Here is a 20,839-nt window from a genome sequence, read left to right as displayed (position 1 = left end):
TCAGGTACTGTGGTATTATCCCCGTATATGTCGCTCGCTTATGTGGTACATGAATTCAAAGTATATCCAATTCATTCATTCGCAAAATATGTACTATACCTCCTCATAACCTCGTCTTCTCAACAACACTCTTCCATCTTGTTCTAACTAGCCTCAACAAGAGCCATGCGACAAGTCGGTATGCAACAATTGTCGCTGCTAACGCGCCGATGTTGACTATAGGGTCGACGTTCAGCTTGTAAAGATCTAGAACCTGCTCGCCTGTCTCGATTGTGCACCGGCCGTTGGGTAATCTTTGAGTGTCATCGCATGTAAACTTAACACCCCTCAGTGTATACGGCGACAAAGCCGCCGTCGCATACTTCAGTGGGCTGATATAGTTGAAGATCTTGAATAGCTCCGGCATGTTGATCGACATGATACCCGCCATGATCTGGGCGACTGATAATAGGATAGAGATTAAGTTGACAGCGAAGCCGGTGTGGTTGAACAGAGTATTGAACATAATTCCTAGACTCTCGCCACACGATACGACCCCGAAACAGCTGAACACCCATACGAAGTACATCTCCGCGGTGCGGGGGAAACCAACAGCAAAGTCGGTTAAGATACCGAAGAGCAGACAGGCTAGAATCTCAAAGGGTACCTCGAGGAGCGTGTACGTCGTGAGGAAAGCTTCGACGCTATACACGGCGTCGTCGTCCTCGCGGTAGAATACTTCCCTCTCGGCCGGATACACCGCGACGTTCTGGAGCATGCCGACGAAGTAGAAAGCGCCTATTTCCTGTATGAAGCCCACGCGGTTCTGCACGCTGTAGTAGTCGTTATGCACCGGCGCGAAGAACAACGCTAGGACGATGGCTAATCCTAGGACCTGCATCGTGCGTGCTAAGATAAGAGGCGGTTGTCGCCGGAAGTTGATGGTTGCGCGGTGTAATAGGAGCGGGAATGCCGTTATAAAGGATGCACGCTTGTGGACGAGGGCTCCTAGCTCCGCCGGCGTTGCTAAAGCGTTTTTATTTAACGAACGCCGGGGCACTGGATTTGAGAGGCGCCTTTCCAGTGCTCCATCTGACTCGGTAGCAATTTCTTTGACCGGTTCACCTCCTTCTCCTGAATCAACTGCTTCACCGTTTTTAGCGCCCTCGGAACTAACAGGTCGCCCAATACTTGTCCCCTTTTCATTCTCCATCTTCCTATCCGACTCGTCTGTCTCGCTAATGTTTGAAAGCCGGGGGTTAGTATGTGATGTCGATGGGATTTTACCTTTCGCTACCATATCCCATGATTCAATAAGCTTTTGGACCTTTTCCCGACTTTCCGCTTCTCGGTTCGCCTCTTGCAAGTCGATAGTAATGAGGTCGAGTGCGAAATCGGCCGGGTTCGTATGTTGGGGACATTGGTAGCCAAGTTTGCTGAAATAAGGCAACATATCCTTCGCTGGGCCGGCATAGGCGGGAGAACCACCCCTAGCGAGCAACAAAACATTCCCGAAATGGTTGAAGATATCGGATCTAGCTTGGTGTATAGTGAGAATAAGCGTGCGACCTTCTCTAGCTAAACCTTGGAGCACTTCCAAGATACTGCTTGCTGTAAATGCATCCAATCCACTCGTCGGCTCGTCTAATAATAGTACTCGGGGATCCGTGAGAATCTGTACCGCTATACTAACTCGACGCTTCTCTCCTCCCGAGATACCCTTCACGAGCTCGTTGCCGACCAAGTTGTCCGCGCAGTCTTTCAGACCCATCTTAACCAGAATCTCCTCTGCTCGCTGATATTTTTCCGATTTACTCATCCATGAGGGAAGACGAAGACCCGCTGCAAAGCGTAGAGTCTCGCGTACCGTGAGAGATGGAAGCAAACCGTCGTCGTCTTGGCAGACGTATGACACGACCGATCGTATTACCGAATCTGATGGGACAGCGTCGTTGAAAGATAGCTTCCCCGATGGCCGGTACCTAGTTCCAATCGTATTATTCAGGCGCAAAGCCATAGCGTTAAGTAGACTTGTCTTTCCCGACCCGGATGGTCCCATTATCACATTAAGTGTCCCAGCTTGGAAGGTTGCCGTAACAGGATTAAGTATTGTCTTAGTTGGTAACTTTCTCCCAGTTATCGATCGTTTATCCAACGCCAAAGAGAATTCGTCTAGGCCAACGTCTATAGCCCGCACTTCATGAATCGACCTCGCCATCATCTTTTCTTTTCCGGCTGAAAGATCTGTATCAGACACTCGAGCTCGTGCAATTGTCATCTCTACCTTGAGGAAGGCCAATCCGACCCAGGACGTGGTCAAGAAGAGAAGAGCGAAGGCAACCAAGACGATGATTGGTCTCGCCACCCAGTTTCGAGGAAATCCCAGGTTCTCCATGATGTATCTTCCGGTATATTGAGCGCAGGCCGGATTGGACTCACCGCCGGGTAAGGGGCAATCGTAGAAGCTGTCCTCGAACTCGTTGCCACAAAGAGCCCCAAACGCATAATACTATCAGATATCAACACAAGTCCTCACGGCGACAGAGACATGCTCAACTTACCGTATATGTGATATACTTCGTCCACCTTACGTAAACAGGCATCGTGTTACTTTGTATGAAATAGCCACAAGCCATGCTTTGCAGGGTGTACGCAAGGTTGGCGATCAGACTGGCTCCTGGGAAGTGCCTCACAGCGGCAACGGCCGTCATAGCCAACGTGACGGCAATGTAATGGTTAAGAAGAATTATGGAGAAGAACGTAAAGAACTTGGACGCGTCCGAGTCGAAGTCCACCATGAAGTAAAAGATGACGCTGTACAAAAACGGAACGGGTATATCTTCGGTAAACAGACGCGCTAGTCGACGGGATAAGACGAATGGAAGAGCGGTCACGCAGCCTTCGCTGTTCTCGCGGTCGAACGTTGGGATGTCCAAGGTCAAACGAAATATTTCGAATGTTAGAAACAGATAGCCTTGTAGACCGACCGAGATATACAATGCGGCCTGCCTCGATCGGATGCCGGGTTGATCCCGGGAAAGGTTGAAGAAGATGTACCCCGTGATGATCCCCATGAGAATCGCCTCCATTATAGAACCAGCCATTCCCATCGGGTCTCTGTAGGTCACCTTAAGCGCCCTGTCTGTTAGTACTCGTAGCTGACGGAAGAAATTTGCATGCTGTCCTATCCTGGGTCGTTTGGGTGTACCATTCGACTCGACGGTCTTCTCAGACGAAGACGTCGAGAAAAGCCTCTGCGACTCTTCGTTCCAAGCCGCCTTCAGACGCTCGACCCTGATAGTACTCTCCTCCTCGAGCTCAGGAGAGCGGTTATCGACGGCGGCTTGGTCGATGAGGAATTCGGCGGGGTTAACAAAAGCAGGCAGTTGGAATCCAAGATCTGAAAACCACGGGATGCACTCTCTCATCGCGCCAGAGTAAACCGGACTTCCCTTGGACAAGATCACTAGATTATCGAACAGATCCCATATCTCGGAACGCGGTTGGTGGATAGTGGTGATGATAGTCCGGCCCTTGTTCGCCAGAGCCTTGAGAGTCCTGACGAGTTGGTAAGCGCTCGTCGCGTCCAACCCGGTAGTCGGCTCGTCCAAGAAGAGAATCGACGGGTTTGCCAGGAGTTGCACGCCGATGCTCACTCTTCGCTTTTCTCCACCGCTGCATCCTCGATGCTGGTGATTGCCGATCCTGGTGTTCGCACAATCCTTCAGACCCAATTCGAGGATGACCTCTTCCACGATGCGCATACGCTCTTCCTTCGTAGTTGGTGGCGGTAATCTTAAGTCGGCCGAATATTGCAGCGTTTCTCGTACCGTCAGAGTTGGGAGCAGTATGTCCTGTTGCATTACATATGCGTGCCTTACAGAATGCACCCCTTGCTGTCCATTGAACGTGGTGGTTCCACTTTGCGAAAGCCGAGAGCTGAACATACGTTCCGCGACTGTATTCAACAGAGTCGTCTTTCCGGAGCCACTGCCACCAAGAATCGCCGTCAAAGTACCGGGCTTCAAGGAGGCGTTGACCGAATTCAGGAGAGATTTAGTCGTTGGGCCGCTGCGACCTTTCCGAAAGGATTTTAATAAATCGGGGTAAGTAGCAGGATCCCATATCGATGGCGACGTATCGACAGTAACGGATAGATTTCGTATTTGAACCTCGACGGCCTCAACGTCGTCTAAAGATAGTTGGCCGACTGCCGGCACCGATCTTCGCCGGCTTAGGTCCGGTCTTCCAAGATCCATCGATTTAGAAAGAGAGCTCGGAGGCTCGTTTGCGTCGATATCGATGGTAACGGGTTTCTCGCCATTTTGTTCGTTGTGACTATTTGAAGTCGTGGTGTTTAAGTTTGAAGAGGCCATATCTGGAACGTCCGTCATAGGTCTGATTGTTATCAGTGGCTAGAGCTATCAAAAGAGTGATAGATAGATATACGCCTATCCAAAAATAAGAAACGTCGAGCAAAGCTCGAACGGTTATGATAGCATTCCCAAAACCAAACCACTTGTCTCCTCTCTATTGTAGCGTATATGTGCAGGCAGGTATGTGTTCCGTTGGTGCCAAACAGATGCGAACCGCGCAAAAAAGCAACAACAGAAAGATCCAACATCGAGAATATCAAAATGACGAGGTCGCAAAGACCTGGTCGCCCCCTCGAAAAAGGCTTACCGAGATGCTGTACTGTACCCATACATAGTAAAATGTAAGATGCAACATCAAAGCTGACTAGGATTAATCCCACGCGAGCTCAGCGAACCACGTTATCCTTGCCCATGGTCCTTAATTGGAACCAAGGATAGCTGCAATCTGCAACCGACTGCGACTGAGCTTAGAAACAAGTAACCCTTCTAGTGGGCTCTAGACCTTGGATAGTTCTGTGTAGTATCGTTAACGAACACCCCCGCCCCCGAATTCTTCTCTGTTGGTGCCGGCCCAGAAGACATATTAGCCTAGTTACCGAAAAATAATCAATTATATATCGCTAAAAAACATCTAAGAGGCCGAATACGTAGGTAGGCAGTAACTAATATCAAAAGCCCATTCGTCTATGCCCGACCTGTAATAGTAAGTTAAACTTGGCGAGATGTTAGTCCATTACTATAAGGTACCCCTCCTACATCATCTTCAGACCCCAGAACGACCTCCTACTAACATACATACCTACTCATTGCCGGTCAACCCCACATGTCCCTCCTACATTACCAGACTGCATAATATGCTGAATATAACGAATGAAGCTAACATGCTTTCAGGTACCTAACCTAGGTACTCTATCCTTGTCTCACGCCACGTGCTTTCAACCGGAAAATAGGAGTATCTAACATATAAGACAGTTCAACGGCACGAAAACCTTGGGTCTATAATAATACAGAGAGGGAGGTAGCTTGTAATGCAAGATATTAGATGTTTCTAAGCGAAGGTGGATTTTGGAGAAACGGCGTCTAGTCCAGGGAATATCTATATTAGGTACCTACGCAATGCTACCTGCTAATTCAGTTCAGCCCAATCCGAGTGCCAGGTTGGGGACCGTATACAACTAACTACCACTCTTCGTACCCAAAGCTGCTAACCTAAGGTACCTAGTCCTGCATCGCGCCTCGGTTAGATGCTAGATGGATTAGCAGCGGCCTAGTCCCGTCGATGGAGACGGTTCGCTAAGCGAGCTTAAAGCTGTGTCGTTTCCATAGAGCTGGTACTTACACGCATATATAGTAGTATACGCCTTATTTTCTTAATAATATGGGAACCTAAAGAGGTATCTTCTTATATCCTTACTATACATGTATAAAGCATATACAGTATTATATATAACAGAGTTAAGAAAAAATATCACGAATTTTTACCGAGACGAGAAAAGAATACGTCTACTAGGTAACACATCACAATAACAACAACCACGACGATTATCAGATGATAAAAAAAGATTTAAAAAAGATCTCTGTGGCGCATGCGTTGGAAGTAAGCTGAATCTAGTAAGGTCGCGCACCCGGAAACGAAGCGTTCCGTTTCGCTTGCGTTACCTAGCCGGGATTACATTTTCGGTCTAAGCCCGTAAGCTGTCAAAGTCCCAAGTCCCTGATTGGAATAAACGAGATAACCATACTATGTATGTAACTAAGTACCATCTATGTAAGTAAACATGGACTTCAAGAATACACCGATATTATTTGAAGGAGCTAGGTAGGAGGCAGGTATTTCAAAATACACCACACCTCATCGCGTACGGTATAGGTAGGTACATATGTACATCGCATAAAACACACTCGGTGGTTCCCCACATCGATCAAAGAGCAAAGGATGGGAAATGAAATAAGGAGTATCGCTTGGCGATCTCGGTTCTAGTCGTCTTTGCTTCGAAGCCAAGGTAGGTTATTAGGATTCATGATAACTTCGAAGCTACCCAATTCAGCAAAGATCCAAAACCATCACCATCTATCAATCTATTAACACACTTAAATAAGGCTTATTTAGGTACATATCTAGAATTAAGCCTGCGTCATAGACTTGGCCGTTAGGCGTAGAATAGAACCAGCGTTTTATAAAATAAAACAATCGGGTCTATGTAAAAGAGAGACTTGTCAGATGATGAGAGCAACAACTTTGCTTTGTTTGGTACTCTTCTCCAATGACAGTAACCCAGAAAGGGCACCGGCCAAAGAAGGTGTGGCACAAGTCGAAAAGCCAATTGGACAAAGTGATCAGGGTTCTCCGCGTCAGACGCATTCCTCTCCAATAATTGCGCCGGCACCTAACCTTTGAAGCACGTCAATTGGCGTGATATGTGGCACCTCATACCGAATCCAACAGAAATCAAATATTGTGAATCTACGGACCGTCTACTAAAGTCTAACTACCTCGTAAACCTAATCAAATGCTAGGGGGGTCTCGGAAACTCCTAAAACTCCATCTAAACTCGCTCTTGTCGCAGGACATGCAGTATCATCAAGTCATCATAACAATCAATCATCATCGTCGCTCAGCTCGTTGAGGATCAGGTCGCCCGCCACCTTACCCCCAACCTCTCGTTCCTAGGCAAATCTCTTCTCGACAATAGCCGTACCGACCGGCTTACCCGTCACGAATCCACCATTAATACCTCCATGTTCAAAGACTTTTTGGCCTCTGAGCCAAGTCTCTTTGACACGGCCGACGAATTTGTGTCCCTCCCACGGCGAGCAGCGGTTCTTCCAATGCATACCGCCCGAGTGTAATATCCACTCCTCGGTATCATCAAATACGCAAATATCCGCATCCATACCGACCTTGAGAGCACCCTTGCGATGCGATAGTCCGACTTGCTTAGCTGTGGCGGCACAACATAGGCGCACGATATCGGTGATCGTAGGAGCCGATTTGCTCCCCGCTGCCGCTCGCTGCTTGGCCGATGTGTAAAGGATGGGTAAACCGAGTCCGACCGACGAGATGCCGCCCCAAGCGGCAAAGAAATCTCCTACGCCCTTTGCAATTTGCGTCGTATCGGCGGTTTTACCTCCATTAGCGTCAGCCAAGTCAGCCGTCATATCAATACCTGAATCGGAATGATGCATTGGCGGAGCTTCGATGGTTTGGAGATGAGACGGAAGGAGCTTGAGCTCGGGAGTACAGGGCGAATGGTCAGAGACGATGGTTTTAATGCATGAGTCCGGTGCTGTGAGCTCTTCCCAAAGCCCATCTTGGTTTTGCTGCTCCCGGATTGGTGGGCAGCATTTGTATCTGCAATCGCCATCCTCAACGCCCTCAGCCGCCAAGCCTAGATAATGGAAACAAGTCTCGGCGGTAATATTGACTCCAACCTTGCGAGCAGCCTTCAGGATCGGGATTGCTTGCGTTGCAGACAAGTGTACGATGTGTAGGTGTAGATCAGGGGCGAGGTGTGCAAGAGAGACGATCTCGTCTATGGCGTAAGTTTCGAAGGATGGGGGTCGCGACTCGAGGAACGTTCTATACGATTTCAACTCGCCATGCGGTGCTAGAGGAGGCTCGGAGACTTGTACTGCATCGCCAACCGAATCCGAAATCGGAGGGATCATTTCGGCGTGGAACATGAGGGTTGTCGGCGTACCATTTAGTGTCTTCATTGCAAGCTCAATGTCCGTTGACGAGATGGCAGGAAACTCTTCGACCTATCAACCATTGTCAGCGATATATATCCGGACAAGTATTGACTTTCTGTACGTCCAAACTTACACCCGACTCGATTAGGAAGCCTTTAAATCCGCGAACGCCCGCGTCTACTAAAGGAAGAAGTTCGTCCGCGTTTCCGGGGATAACTCCCCCGTAAAACCCCACGTCGACCCAGCATTGGCCCTGACTGGCGGCTAGCTTCTCCTTAAACCCCGCTAAAGTGGTGGTTGGAGGGATAGCATTAAGAGGCATGTCGACAACGGTGGTTACGCCACCAGAAGCTGCTGCTCTGGTGCCGGTGTTGAATCCTTCCCATTCCGTCCGGCCTGGCTCATTAAGGTGTACATGAGCATCCACAAGTCCGGGAATCAACAGCTTGGATCCATAGTTGATATACGTCGTCGACGGTGGAAACGACGATCTGGGCAGGACAGTAGGCACAATCGCTTCTATCTTCCCAGTGACGGGAGAGATGGATATAGTAGCTGGTGTAAGTAAGAGGGTGTCGTCTGGTAGTGTGATAACGGCCCTCGTCGACACGAGGACGGTTAAGGGTCCGGCAGTTGTTCTAGAAGTGACGGTCATTATGTAAGATCGACTTGTTGAGTTTCTGATGCTACAAGACAAGCTAATATCTTAATAGAAGTGAAACGCCGTGTTGGTTGGCAAAAAGATAAGGATGGTCTGGCAGCGAAAAAGAACAAAGCAGATAGATATCTGCGCTTATCACAATGTCTTTGACTACAGGCTGGCCGCCGAGTGATAAGACAAGGGTGCCAAGGGTGCCAAGGGTGACAAGGGACACGAGATAAGGACAAAAGGATAGTATGCAGTGAAGAATTGAGGGAGTGTATCGCAGGTCAGTGGTGATAACGGTATAGTATGTACGGATTGTATTGTACGATTGTACAATGATGATAACTAGAGTGAAAGTAAAATGATAGCCCGGAGAGGACAAGACCTACTGACGAGAAGCGTACTACGTTGAGGATATATGACAGGAAGATTGGGAGAGAGCCGAGAAAAGAGAGCCGAGAAAAACGAAGGAAAAGGAAGGCAAACTAGAAGATGGATACGATCGAGTAAGCGAAGTCACGCTTTGAACCTACGGTGTTTCGGATTCTACTCAGAAAAACTAAAGGCCCAGTCAGCAGCGATACCGCTACGAGGACCGTTTAATAGTTCGGCTGACTCTAGTAGGATAGTACGATAGTACGATATTGCGGGCGGTGAACCCGTTTGTGTAAGCTGTGGACTTGTTGCGGACTGCGGTGGACTACGGTAGAGTTACGGTAGACTGCGGTGGGTTATAGGGTTAGCCTCGGTAAAAGGGGTTGAATAGCGTAGTTAGAACCCTGGCGAGTGTGAGTGCGAGAGGGTTATTCTTGAGACTAATTCGAAACTACCTCTCGAGGATAGGGAAGAGTCGGGCTAGTCTTTGCTGACAAGGCCCTGATTCAGAAGGGCGTAACCGCCTAAGAAGATAGGTCGAGAACATCACGGGAATGGTAGTTTGAGAGAGAGAGAGAGGGAGAGATAAGAGAAAGACGGGAAGTGGCTTAGAGCGGGTGTGGATAAAGATAAGTGGATAGTGGATAGTGTGTAAGAGGGTACATTGAGTAGGATGTATGGATGTATGTAATAAGATGATGGATGATAGATGATAAGAGCAGAAAGAAAGAACGAGAAAAAAAAAAAAAAAGAAGAATTGGCGGAACTCCCGAATTGGACAATGCTTGTTATCGGTCTTCTCTGATTGGTTAATAACTCTTTAGCCCAGGAAAGAGAGGCTATGACTTGCATTAGTTCGATAGTTCGATATTCTGTTTTCTCCTTCCCTCTATCTGTAAGGGAACCAGGGGGAGGGGGGGAACTTGACTTGCTTGACTGACTTTAGCCAATACCTACCTCGAAGTCGTAATCAGATCCATATCGGACCTTACCGGTACTTGCGACAAAGCGGTTTTTTTTTTCCTGAAGATCTCAACTTTTTTATCTTTCACCTTACCACTTACATATTTCAATCCCAATTCAGAGTTCACGATAGATGCCTGAAATAACATGTTAATGGCAAAATATCATATATCAATTATTAAACCTCTCTCACTTAATTTCATTCCTACTACTAATAATATAAGATGCCCATGATGATGAACATTACATATGCACGCCCAGAGAATTGTTCCAGAGTTCGTTCCATCACATTCTAGGTACCTGTACAGATCTCTTGTCTTGACGTCCGTGTTACGTCGATGCGCCCCAACAGGACGGACAGTGTGGACCAGACTATCGGAAACCGAACCATAGGTTTTTATCGAGCAATCGTTTCTCGATAAATTCGAGTAAACTTGGAGTCGATTCGTCACTCAATTGATTATACCACGAATGGCTTCATTTCACCATCGCATTTGGGCAAAATCCCCCATTCAGCTGTCGTCGTTACGCGCCGGTTCTCCGAATATTTATCATGTAATTGTATGGTAATATTTTCGGTAGTTTTCGGCGACGAGGGTCTCGACTTTCGACTTTCCCATCTCATCACGGGGTAGAATTGCTTATGGTCACTTTTCCAACTCACCAACTCACCAACTCCAACAGCTTACCATCTTACCAACTCATCAATGCTCCACTTCCCGATTACTAACTGGAATAGCCTTTTCGGGGGCTAATACCGTCTGTTTGTCTTGAACCAATCCAGGCAAACATCATCCTTTACGCGGCCCACGATCATCTAATAGGCGTAGTAATAGGTGTGGAGTTTTAAACTTCACAATTCTACCCATATAACCGTGGAAGCAAGTCAGGAGATTGGCTCACGTCCACAAGCCGGGGATGTCACGCCTAAAAGAGTTTTCCTACTTGACTAAGCGCTTTTGTCTCATCGACTTCACGAATAACCAGGGGTAAAATTTCGATCATCCCGTCGGCTAACTGCGAAGCTACTCCGCGCCGGGCCCGAACCATCGGAATCATGACTCCTTGCTCATATCTGATATCTTTGCCATTTTCTTGATAGAGAAATCCTCTTTTTAAGAATTTTGACTTGCTAATTTAGACGGCGCTGCGCGTCTATTCTCGCTACGCCACCCTAAAATCGCGCCGTCTCCATAGCATCCCGGCAGTCTGGCTGCTTTGCGGAGTATCAAGAGATCCTCGTAAGTCTCAGATTTACTAACAATTGGCGATTTATCTCGCAATAATATCCAGGGACTCCCCGCAGGCAGTATGAACCTACATACGCCGAGATTAAATCTGGTATTCGGTATATTTATTGTGCTATGCTAAGTACCTCCTAGATGGGCAACATCAATGGAGGTATGTTTATCAGACGTAGTGGGTTTATATCCCTGTTTCCGTATGCGCCGGAGTCACAAACGCCTATTAAGCATATACTAAATCATAAGAGCGGGAAACCTATTACGGAGGTTGCGCCTTACAATCATAAGATCCCCTGTATTCGGCGCCTTATTGATTTGATTGCTGGCTGGATGGAAAATCTGGCCGGTTCCAGTCGAAAGTATCAAGGAGGTCAAAACTGAAGTCTAACTGCGTTGATGAATCCCACTGGAATACTGCCGGAGGCTCGTATATGCTCGATGCTGCATTCAACGTTTGGTCGAGGACACGTTGAATTACTGATTTGGCGTCGCTGCATAAATCTCCGTTTGGAGCTGACGGACTGATCCAGTCGAGGAATGCGACAAGGAGACTCAGCTTCTGGATGATATTAGAGCGAGTAATTCCGGAATCGCTATGGGGTCTCAAATGAAGCGTGGGCTTCAGAAGCTCTAGGCAGAGAATGCCGCCGGCAGGAACAGCGTAAGCCATGACCTTAACATTTTCGTTAGAAAGCGGCAACGTCGGCATAACGCACATATGTCAACTTACAAGCCATTCGCAGTCATTCCTAAAAGATGACATCCTATCTAAATGCAGATAATCTGCTATGCGTTAGTATTCACTACAGATACGCAAGGTGCATTGTTCATCTCATTCTTAAAGAATATGAGATATCCGGTACAAGGGGCTTCAACGTACTGCAATGCTGTTAGCCTCTGGGATTAATGACTACGAGTGCGGGTTAGTTTAAGGAGGTTCCTAAACATACCAAGGTAAGGTCTGATTAACCAAGTCATAGCTGACTTTCAACAAATCGCCTTTGTCTTGATGGCCGAATCGAAGCAAAAGCCTTTCGATAAAGAACATATTTTGCAGATGTTCTAGCTGGATAATCGACCTTGCTGCTAGATCATTTGAAGGGATATCGTAGTTTTCAATATCTCGAGGGTCGAAATGTAACCGCGGAGGAAATTCAGCAACCGCTGCAAGCTCACGGGATCGAAGTTGACTACTAGTTTTAGCTAATGCGTAAGGTATCTATAGATAGCTGCGAACACATTTCTTGAAAGCTCACTTACAGAAGTGTTTCTATAGAAAATGCGTTTGGCGAACTGTTCTGTCTATGGTCGAGAGCGATCTTGAATATTTCCTCGCGAATTATTGCGATAATACCCCGGGCACGAATAATAGTCGAGGGATACAATTCCCCGTCGGTATTCCAACCCTTTTCGTCGAGGCGCGAAACAGCTTCCATGAAAGTGTCGCGATCGGAGAATAGTTCCTCACTGCTAATATCGAGCGGCAGAGGCGTCGACGAGTACCGTGAACTAATCAGCGGCGGCCGTCCAGTGAACGAGACAACCACCATGTCCATCGTGAACATATGATAGAAAAACCTCTTCTTGATCTCCGTCGCCAGGGATGTTTCATGGCGATCTCTTTCTTCGACGGCGTGGAACCCTAGGAAAGTAAGCAATGCGATTGTTTCCGCGTGTACCCTCCAAACAACTAAGTCTACAAATTAAACGGTTAGTAATAGGCGACTCTGGTATTGTAATATGATGCGTATAGTTGACGTGATGACTGTAGACATAGGCCACTTACCGGCGTCTCCGACGGACACTATGATAAGAGTTAGTAATAGGTATTATGCTTAGTATGTGCCTACTAGTTTCAGGGAGTAATGTGACTGTAGGGTGAAAGGAGTAACACGTACTGGAATCCGTAACAGTGCACCTCTGGCTTAGACAGAGCATCATCGAATTCCCAGATGAGAATTCTTTCGATAACTCAAGGCAGAGGTGCATTACCTCTCTCGATATACGGAAGCCCCGATCAAACTCCGCGGAACGTTTCCCTTTCCAAAACTCGGTATTGGAACCGGGGACGAATTCCCAAAAGACGCATAGTACTCCTATCGACTCCCACCGTATGTTCTTCCCTGAGAATTGGTCGAACCACTTCTCCGGGTCGGTTTCTTCGTCCGAGAACGGTCTCGAAGTATTAGTACAGATAGTCCGAGCAAGCTCTTCTAATTTAGCTGTTGAACGGTTCCCAGGACTGAAATAATCTCCGAAGGCCTCGTATAGAGACCTGGATACTCGATCTGCGATAAAACGGATCCAGCCATCGCATCCCGGCTTAAATCGTAGTGCGCTCCCTTGAGTCGGATCGGGTACACTGCGTAGCACTGTCAGAGCCATGTCGCAAACCCGAACAGACATATTGGTCTGAGTGCCCTCGATATGTGCATGGTGAGCAAAGCTATCGGATTGAGTAGCGACACTGGTCGATCCCCGCAGGAGTGACAAGCTATTCTCAGTATCTTCGTAGATGTTACAGTAACTAGTTGGGCCAAGATAGCCAGGTCTGTTATGTCCCGAGACAGGAACATCCGGTGTTAAAGCCGAGCTATGTTGGGGATTCTGAAGACTTCCGCGCCGAGGAAATGCGAGCGGCGTAGAAGATGCAGGGGTTGGTAATGGGCTTCTAGGTGTCGATATCCTTGAGCCCAATACCAGATACACGCATTCGGCATCTTGTTTCCTCTTCTTGCACCGACTGCAAACAGGTTGTGAATGATCGCAAGCAAGCTTACGTTTACGACAAGGCTATTATTTCAATTAATAAACAGAGAAGGCATCCCGAGACGATTACTTACATCGCATGCTTGAGGTCGACCGTTGCGGCGCAGAAGTAGTGGTGTGTTCGGACGCCCGTTCATTGAGAGACAGAGACCGGGGGGAAATACAATTACGTATAAAATGAGTCTTCGAGAGTACCTAAATCCGAAGCCGTAAACTAAAAATGTTGATTCCGAGCTGTGTCAACGCGGAAGTAAGGTGAAGTAAAAGACAAACGCTAGATCGGCTTCGGCTTCGGTTCGACATAGGAGAAAGAAACCAAATCCGTCAGGCTAACCCCACTAATAGGCCTATGATTCGTCAAATCAGAATCGAATGACAACTCACAAATGAACTCGGCGCTCGGTGCACTGTCTCGGCTTAGAAACCAAAACAAAATATAAAATATGATTAATGTCGTGGACAGGGAATTTGAAGAAATATAAAGAAGGCGCGAGACTTGTGAGAATTGACTATTATATAAAACAATAGATTCCTTCGCCCAGAAATTGGAATTATCAATAAGATCGTATACGACTCGGTGAACCTTCATACCCCTTACCCACCTAAACTTACAATCCGTCGTGTTGAGAACAACTCGTCTCCCTATAGCGGTACGCGTACTGGGCATAAAAATTGCCAAAATGCCACACCAGCCAAGATTGCCGTCTCCTACAAATACAACAAGCCTAAGGCGGTCGTCAATTGCCTCGGAGAAAACCCTAGTAGATACGCCAAGTCAGATAGAAGATGCTACCAAAGAGAAATCTCAAGAGAGTAAAAAATGTTAGTTATCTACTTCCAACTACTTTAACTAACTCTTTTTCGATTCTTCCAACCAATCGCGCTAACTTTTGGCCCTTACGAAGATCACAAGCCACCCCCCAGCGTCAAAGCTGAAGCTAGGAACAGTTGGCTCCCCGTGAAGATGGGTGAAGCTGTGGAGAAGGTCAAGCTGAAGTTACGGGAGAACGACAGCAAGTCCAAGCCTAGGGGTAGACAGCCAGTGCGTGATGGGTACCCGGACACCAGATACATGTGGCAAGCGTTGGCGGGTAAGTAATGTCGCAACGATATGTCTTGGAGGGGTGGCTAATTAACTATAATAGAGACGAAGCTATAGTCTTCGGGATTAGAACCTCGATACTTCGCCAGGGGAGCCTATGGTTCAACACACTTGATATTTCGTTTTCATTGTCGAATAATTGGCAGGTAGATTTTGGCGTGGGACTGTTTGATATTAGAGCCGGGCTGTTTTAAGCGGGACATGAAAAAATAATTTATGAATGGCGCCTAGTGGTGTGGAAAACAATACAGGGAATGATGGTATCGGATTGGAAGGAGTAAAAGTGCTGATATACTCTCAGATATTTGGGAGGGGTTGATAAAGACTGGCGAAGATGTTATCTCCGGAGGGAATAATTGTTATGTTTTAGAGACTACCTGATATTGGGTATTTATCGCAGTATGTGGCGATCTCCTGTAGACTACTAGCCTAGATCTCTTTTCCTTCTTAATCAACCGTTATATTACCTCTAAAATCTCCTTTCACTATACGTGACAGTATTTATATAATAGAATGCTGCATTACAACAGACTTGTTTTCGTACCTAAGTTTCCGTGTCAATAAGTCACGTATGATGTAAGATTGGCACCAACATACATGGAGGAGGTCAAGCAAGCCTGGGACGGACTACATCGCAAGCAGGGCCAAAACATAGATAGTAGGCATCTGACTGTTTTGTATACATTTTCTCCTTGAATATAGAATAACACTCTACCCCTTGAGCAAATATCCTGGACCCCTAGCCGGCAAGTTTACGGACATATACAGCCTCTACCATGTTGCTTCGAAGCGCCTACATCTTGACTACGGCAGGGAGACCTATAATTCAATGTTTTTGGATACCTTCACTGACGTGCTAAGCCCCATGATAATACTTGTTCCAAATAAACTGGGTTCTAACTCTACCGTCGCTTTGAGAGGCATGTATCTATAGGTACCTCTATTAACCCCCCGCGGCGCAAATGGCTAAAATTTGGCGTTCAAGATATATATATAATAATGAGCGGTTATCCAAATCGCAACTGTAATACTTGGTCACGATACAGGCCCCAGTTGTATATAATATATTAGACGTGGTCGACAAAAGTTGCGAGTATGTCCGCCGCGCGTGCATCGACGAGGCTCTTCGGATGGCACCCCCAGTGTCTGATGTTCTTTGGAGGGAAGAAACGTCAGCAAAGACGAGCGAAGACGCGATAGTGGTTGACGGACATTATCAGGTATCACCATGTCCATCAATTGAGCTCGACAGACTTGGTTAACACCATATAGAACCATCTATTACGCCACCGCGGGTATGGCTGAAGGCTGAAACTGTCGGGGCCTGTCTTAAAGAGTGACGAGTAGGAGATATATTTTGAGACTTAGATACTGTTTCTTTAGCGGCGTTGAGTGGTCTGGATGATCCAGTGTCTCACCCCAAAGCTTGCATATAGTTACTGCATTATCCCATGTACTTGAGTTTCCACGTAAATGGATTTATTATAACCTTAACCTTTAACCTTTAAAACTTACCTAAGGTATACTACTTCCTTTCACTATCGGACGTCTTGGACATCTTGCGATGCCTCACTTTCACAGCTTAGGTACATGGGTTAGGTACCGCAATGATATCTCATAGGCCAAGCGCTGTTTGATGGCCACTTACAGATTGAATGTAACCGTCAATTGCGCCATATTTTGGTAGAGCTAGGTACCTGTTCCTTGTAGGATATGCAGTACTTGCGCATTCATACATGTGATGTTGTTACCCGTGATTTTTACATGTAGATACAACTTTGTATAACTGCTTCTATTTTTGATGTAACGAAACACCAAGAACCAACGGGCAAACCAAATTGAGCGATAAGTACGGCCAGAGAACTGGTTGCTTAACGGTATGCTGCAGCCGCCAACCTTCCTCACTTTATATAGCGTCCCAAGCATTCCTAACATTCCTAGGTTTTAGGTAGCAAACCTAGCATTTAAGCATCCAATATGCAGGAACAAGCAACAAGCACAAAAGATCCGCCAATGCAAGGAGACACAGTGGCCCTTAAGATTTATAGATCTGGTTGTGATCGGACCGGCTCCTCATTGCTTATCAACCTTAGGTAGGGGCAAACCCCTGATATTATGTGGCGTAAAGTGGCATGGGTATATGCGACAAGCTCACCTTCTCGTTTACCAACTCCCGTAGGATTCGATACCCCGCGCTTCCCGACATACATGATGGGGGTTAGACGCGCACCGTATGCCGCGTAGGTTCATACCTACCTAACCTACCTAACCTAACCTAAGGCAAGGTAGACATCGTTCGATGTAACCGTGGGGACGAGGATTAGGATACCTGCTACGGTCACTGGCGACGCTTTGGTGCAGTTTGCATGATGCAGTACCATACTGCGTATCCGGCCAGCACGCCGGAACGCCAGGAATGGAAGGTTATTTCCACCTTTTCCACCTGAACGGACACGAGAGCCGGTCACGACCATAGGGCAGGTCCAAGACATGTCTCTCCCTCTCGCTCCTACTTACCACTTGGAGACTATCTCGACGCGTTTATCTTATCACCCCGGACGAATTCTTGTCCCCGGATTGTTTATCTCAACCATGGGGTCGTCAGGCGCATCGTCACCCTCCCTGGAATGCATTGATTGCCAGGGTAACTGTTTATGAAGTTAGGATATAATATAGGGAGCATATCACATTCGTTTATTTTCCTTATTCTCCGTCTTGCTCTCAGCGGCAAGAAACTTGAGTCGTCGCCATGCCTTCGTTCGGCTTGCGCTCGTATTCGATCGCTTTTATTGCCTTGGCAACGGCCCTGGGCAGTGATGCCGCTGCCGCGGCCCCGGCTGCCGACATAGATCCTCTTTCGTACGTGGATCAATTGATCGGAAGTCGAAATGGAGGAAATATCTTTCCTGGTGCCACAATCCCTTACGGCATGGCAAAAGCTGTCGCAGACACTACCAGTGGAAGTAATCAGGGAGGGTTCACGCTTGACGGGGCACCGATCTCTGGTTTCTCGGCGCTGCACGACTCGGGAACTGGAGGCTCGCCGTCCTTGGGGAATTTCCCACTCTTCCCGTACGCGAGCTGCCCAGGTGATGATATTGATCGATGCGATTTCCCCAAGAAGACCCGTGCCAGCCACGGCCAATTTGACCAGAGTAAGGTGGTGGCGCGCCCGGGGTATTTTGAGGTTACTCTTAACTCCGGCGTTAAAGCTGCCATGACCGCCAGTAAACATGCTGCGCTGTTTCAATTCACCTTCCCTGCATCGGACGGGAACACCTCGCATCCTCTCATTTTACAAGATCTAACAGACCTTTCCGACTCGCGCCAAGATAACGGTACCGTTTCCGTTGATGAGAAAACTGGAAGAATCACTGGAAGTGCCCTTTTCCAGTCAAGCTTCAGCCAGGGAAAATAGTGAGTCTCATTTTCAACGTATTTATGATATAATTACCTCTAGGTACTAATTTTCATCAACATAGTGTAGCTTACTTCTGTACCGACTTTTCGGGCCCTGAAATATTCGACAATGGCATTTTCGTAAATAGTAGGGCTACCACAGATGCCAAAAATTTGACAATTTCTAGATCGATTAACGGATATCCTCTTCCTGGAGGAGCTTTTGTTCGATTTGCGTCAACAGCTACACCCGTCCTTGCTCGCGTGGGTTTGAGTTTCATAAGCTCCGAACAAGCGTGCTCAAATGGCGAGGCCGAAATTCCGGACTACAAGTTCGATGAGCTCGAGCAGGCTGCTGCTGATGCTTGGAGGCAGAAACTCAGTCCAGTCACTATCACGCCAGGTGGGGTAGATGATAATCAGATCAAGAACTTCTACAGTGGTATATATCGCACAATGGTGAACCCTCAAAACTACACCGGAGAGAACCCTATATTCAACACGGGCGAGCCTTATTTTGATTCATTCTATTGGTAAGCTAAGAGCCGTTCAAACCTCCACCTCGTACCCGCTAACAGGAACAAGCCTCTGGGATAGTTTCAGGAGTCAAATCCCATTTCTCACACTGATAGATCCAGATGCAGTTGCTGAGATGATTCGCTCCTTGATTGATACATACAGATACGAGGGCTGGTTGCCAGATTGCCGTATGACTTTCTCCAAAGGCTACACGCAGGTTAGATTTTTTCTAATCGTTAAAATATGGGCTTAACTAAAAGTTCCTAGGGTGGCTCGAATGCTGATGTAGTCTTGGCGGATGGATATCTCAAAGGGATTAAAGCTGGTATTGATGTAAGCACACTTCCAAACCCCAGGATTTATCGTCTATCCGAACCACGTAATAACTGGATATTTTGGGGCAGTGGGACGTGGGATATGAGGCTGTCATAAAGGATGCTGAAGTTGAGCCATTCGATTGGTCCAGCCATGGACGCGGCGGCATTGACAGCTGGAAACGCCTCGGATATATTATAAGTCTACCCTTAACTCAACTTCAGCGCACTCTAAGCTAACATCCACCACCCTGTGCAAGACCTTGACTGGAAAGGCTTTGGAACCATGACCAGATCCATCTCTCGAACTCTTGAATATAGCTACAACGACTTCGTCATCGCTCAGATGTCGCAACTAAGGAACAATAGTGCTGATGCCGAGAAATATTTGCAGTCTAGCGATAATTGGAAGAACTTGTACAAGGAAGACCAAACCTCCAAATTCGCCAACGGCCAAGATACAGGATTCAAGGGTTTCTACGCACCTAAATATCTTAACGGTACTTGGGGTGAACAGGACCCTCTACTATGTAGTAATATCGACAACTCTGGCGCCGCCTGCTCTCTTCAAAACACGGCACACGAAACCTTTGAGAGCAGCATCTGGGAGTATGGCTTTTTCGTACCACACAACCAAGGTGACCTGATTACCCTTTACGGAGGCCCAGCCGAATACGTCCGCCGCCTTGATTTCCTGCATGATCAGAACATTACCTATATTGGGAACGAGCCAGCTTTCCTGACTGTATTTCAGTACCACTATGCTGGTCGGCCGGCTTTGTCAGCGCGGCGTGCACATTTCTACATTCCTCGGTTCTTCGATACCACTCCTGAAGGTCTTCCAGGAAACGACGACAGCGGCGCGATGGGGTCATTTGTGGCTTTCTCCATGATGGGCTTATTCCCAAACCCCGGGCAAAACGTGTACCTTATAATCCCTCCATTCTTCGAGAGTGTGAATATTACACACCCCCAAACCGGCAAAACAGCAACTATCCGCAACGTCAACTTCGATCCCTCCTACGAAGGCATCTACATCCAGAGCGCAACGCTCGACGGAGAGCCATACACGAAGAACTGGATTGACCACAGCTTCTTCACAGAAGGCAAGGAACTTGTTCTTACGTTAGGGAAGAATGAAAGCTCCTGGGGTACAGCTGTCAAAGACCTGCCACCGAGTATAGGAGAGTACGTCGGATTCAACGAGACTGCATCTAGAAGGAGAGGAGTACCAAACATAGGTACAAGATACAACTCAGGCTTTAGCCAAGGCGGGCCAAGACTCAACTGATAGAGTTTAGACCGAGTATACCAAAAGTTGTACCTAGAGAAACAAGACTATTATAAGTAGTAATACCAAAATCTATACGATTTCATATATGTATTGATACTTACCTACCTCTACCGAGGCTAATTTCAAATATAAGAGATAGTCATATATAGCAAGATACATACAACGC

The 20,839-nt window shown here is 47.2% G+C and overlaps 5 protein-coding genes across 5 annotated transcripts; 2 read left to right on the top strand and 3 right to left on the bottom strand.

Moving 5' to 3' along the window:
• Positions 1–103: 103 nt before the first annotated feature.
• Positions 104–4,238, bottom strand: F4812DRAFT_452665 (P-loop containing nucleoside triphosphate hydrolase protein; the record flags this gene model as incomplete). The annotated part of the gene is made up of 2 exons (XM_047936385.1): positions 104–2,488; positions 2,541–4,238. The coding sequence occupies 2 exons, from the start codon at positions 4,236–4,238 to the stop codon at positions 104–106; spliced, it is 4,083 nt and encodes a 1,360-aa protein (XP_047787189.1).
• Positions 4,239–7,022: 2,784 nt separating this feature from the next.
• On the bottom strand, positions 7,023–8,703 carry F4812DRAFT_462196 (allantoinase; the record flags this gene model as incomplete). Its single annotated transcript, XM_047937999.1, has 2 exons — positions 7,023–8,117; positions 8,182–8,703. 2 exons carry the CDS (start codon positions 8,701–8,703, stop codon positions 7,023–7,025), a joined length of 1,617 nt encoding a protein of 538 aa, XP_047787188.1.
• Positions 8,704–11,583: 2,880 nt separating this feature from the next.
• F4812DRAFT_462195 (uncharacterized protein) lies at positions 11,584–14,182 on the bottom strand (the record flags this gene model as incomplete). Its single annotated transcript, XM_047937998.1, has 7 exons — positions 11,584–11,949; positions 12,157–12,186; positions 12,247–12,466; positions 12,537–12,972; positions 13,063–13,080; positions 13,175–14,069; positions 14,120–14,182. The coding sequence occupies 7 exons, from the start codon at positions 14,180–14,182 to the stop codon at positions 11,584–11,586; spliced, it is 2,028 nt and encodes a 675-aa protein (XP_047787187.1).
• Positions 14,183–14,444: 262 nt separating this feature from the next.
• F4812DRAFT_440782 (uncharacterized protein) lies at positions 14,445–15,617 on the top strand. Its single transcript, XM_047935173.1, has 3 exons — positions 14,445–14,867; positions 14,951–15,136; positions 15,191–15,617. The coding sequence occupies exons 1-3, from the start codon at positions 14,726–14,728 to the stop codon at positions 15,202–15,204; spliced, it is 342 nt and encodes a 113-aa protein (XP_047787186.1). The 5' UTR covers positions 14,445–14,725; the 3' UTR covers positions 15,205–15,617.
• A 1,666-nt stretch (positions 15,618–17,283) lies between these two features.
• F4812DRAFT_440780 (glycoside hydrolase family 92 protein) lies at positions 17,284–20,839 on the top strand. Its single transcript, XM_047935172.1, has 6 exons — positions 17,284–18,564; positions 18,630–19,079; positions 19,132–19,282; positions 19,333–19,398; positions 19,470–19,577; positions 19,630–20,839. Exons 1-6 carry the CDS (start codon positions 17,897–17,899, stop codon positions 20,668–20,670), a joined length of 2,484 nt encoding a protein of 827 aa, XP_047787185.1. The 5' UTR covers positions 17,284–17,896; the 3' UTR covers positions 20,671–20,839.

Source organism: Daldinia caldariorum, assembly GCF_022478825.1.
Source record: "Daldinia caldariorum strain CBS 122874 unplaced genomic scaffold F4812scaffold_17, whole genome shotgun sequence".
NCBI lineage: Eukaryota > Fungi > Ascomycota > Sordariomycetes > Xylariales > Hypoxylaceae > Daldinia > Daldinia caldariorum.
This window is presented reverse-complemented; position numbering and strand designations above follow the sequence as displayed.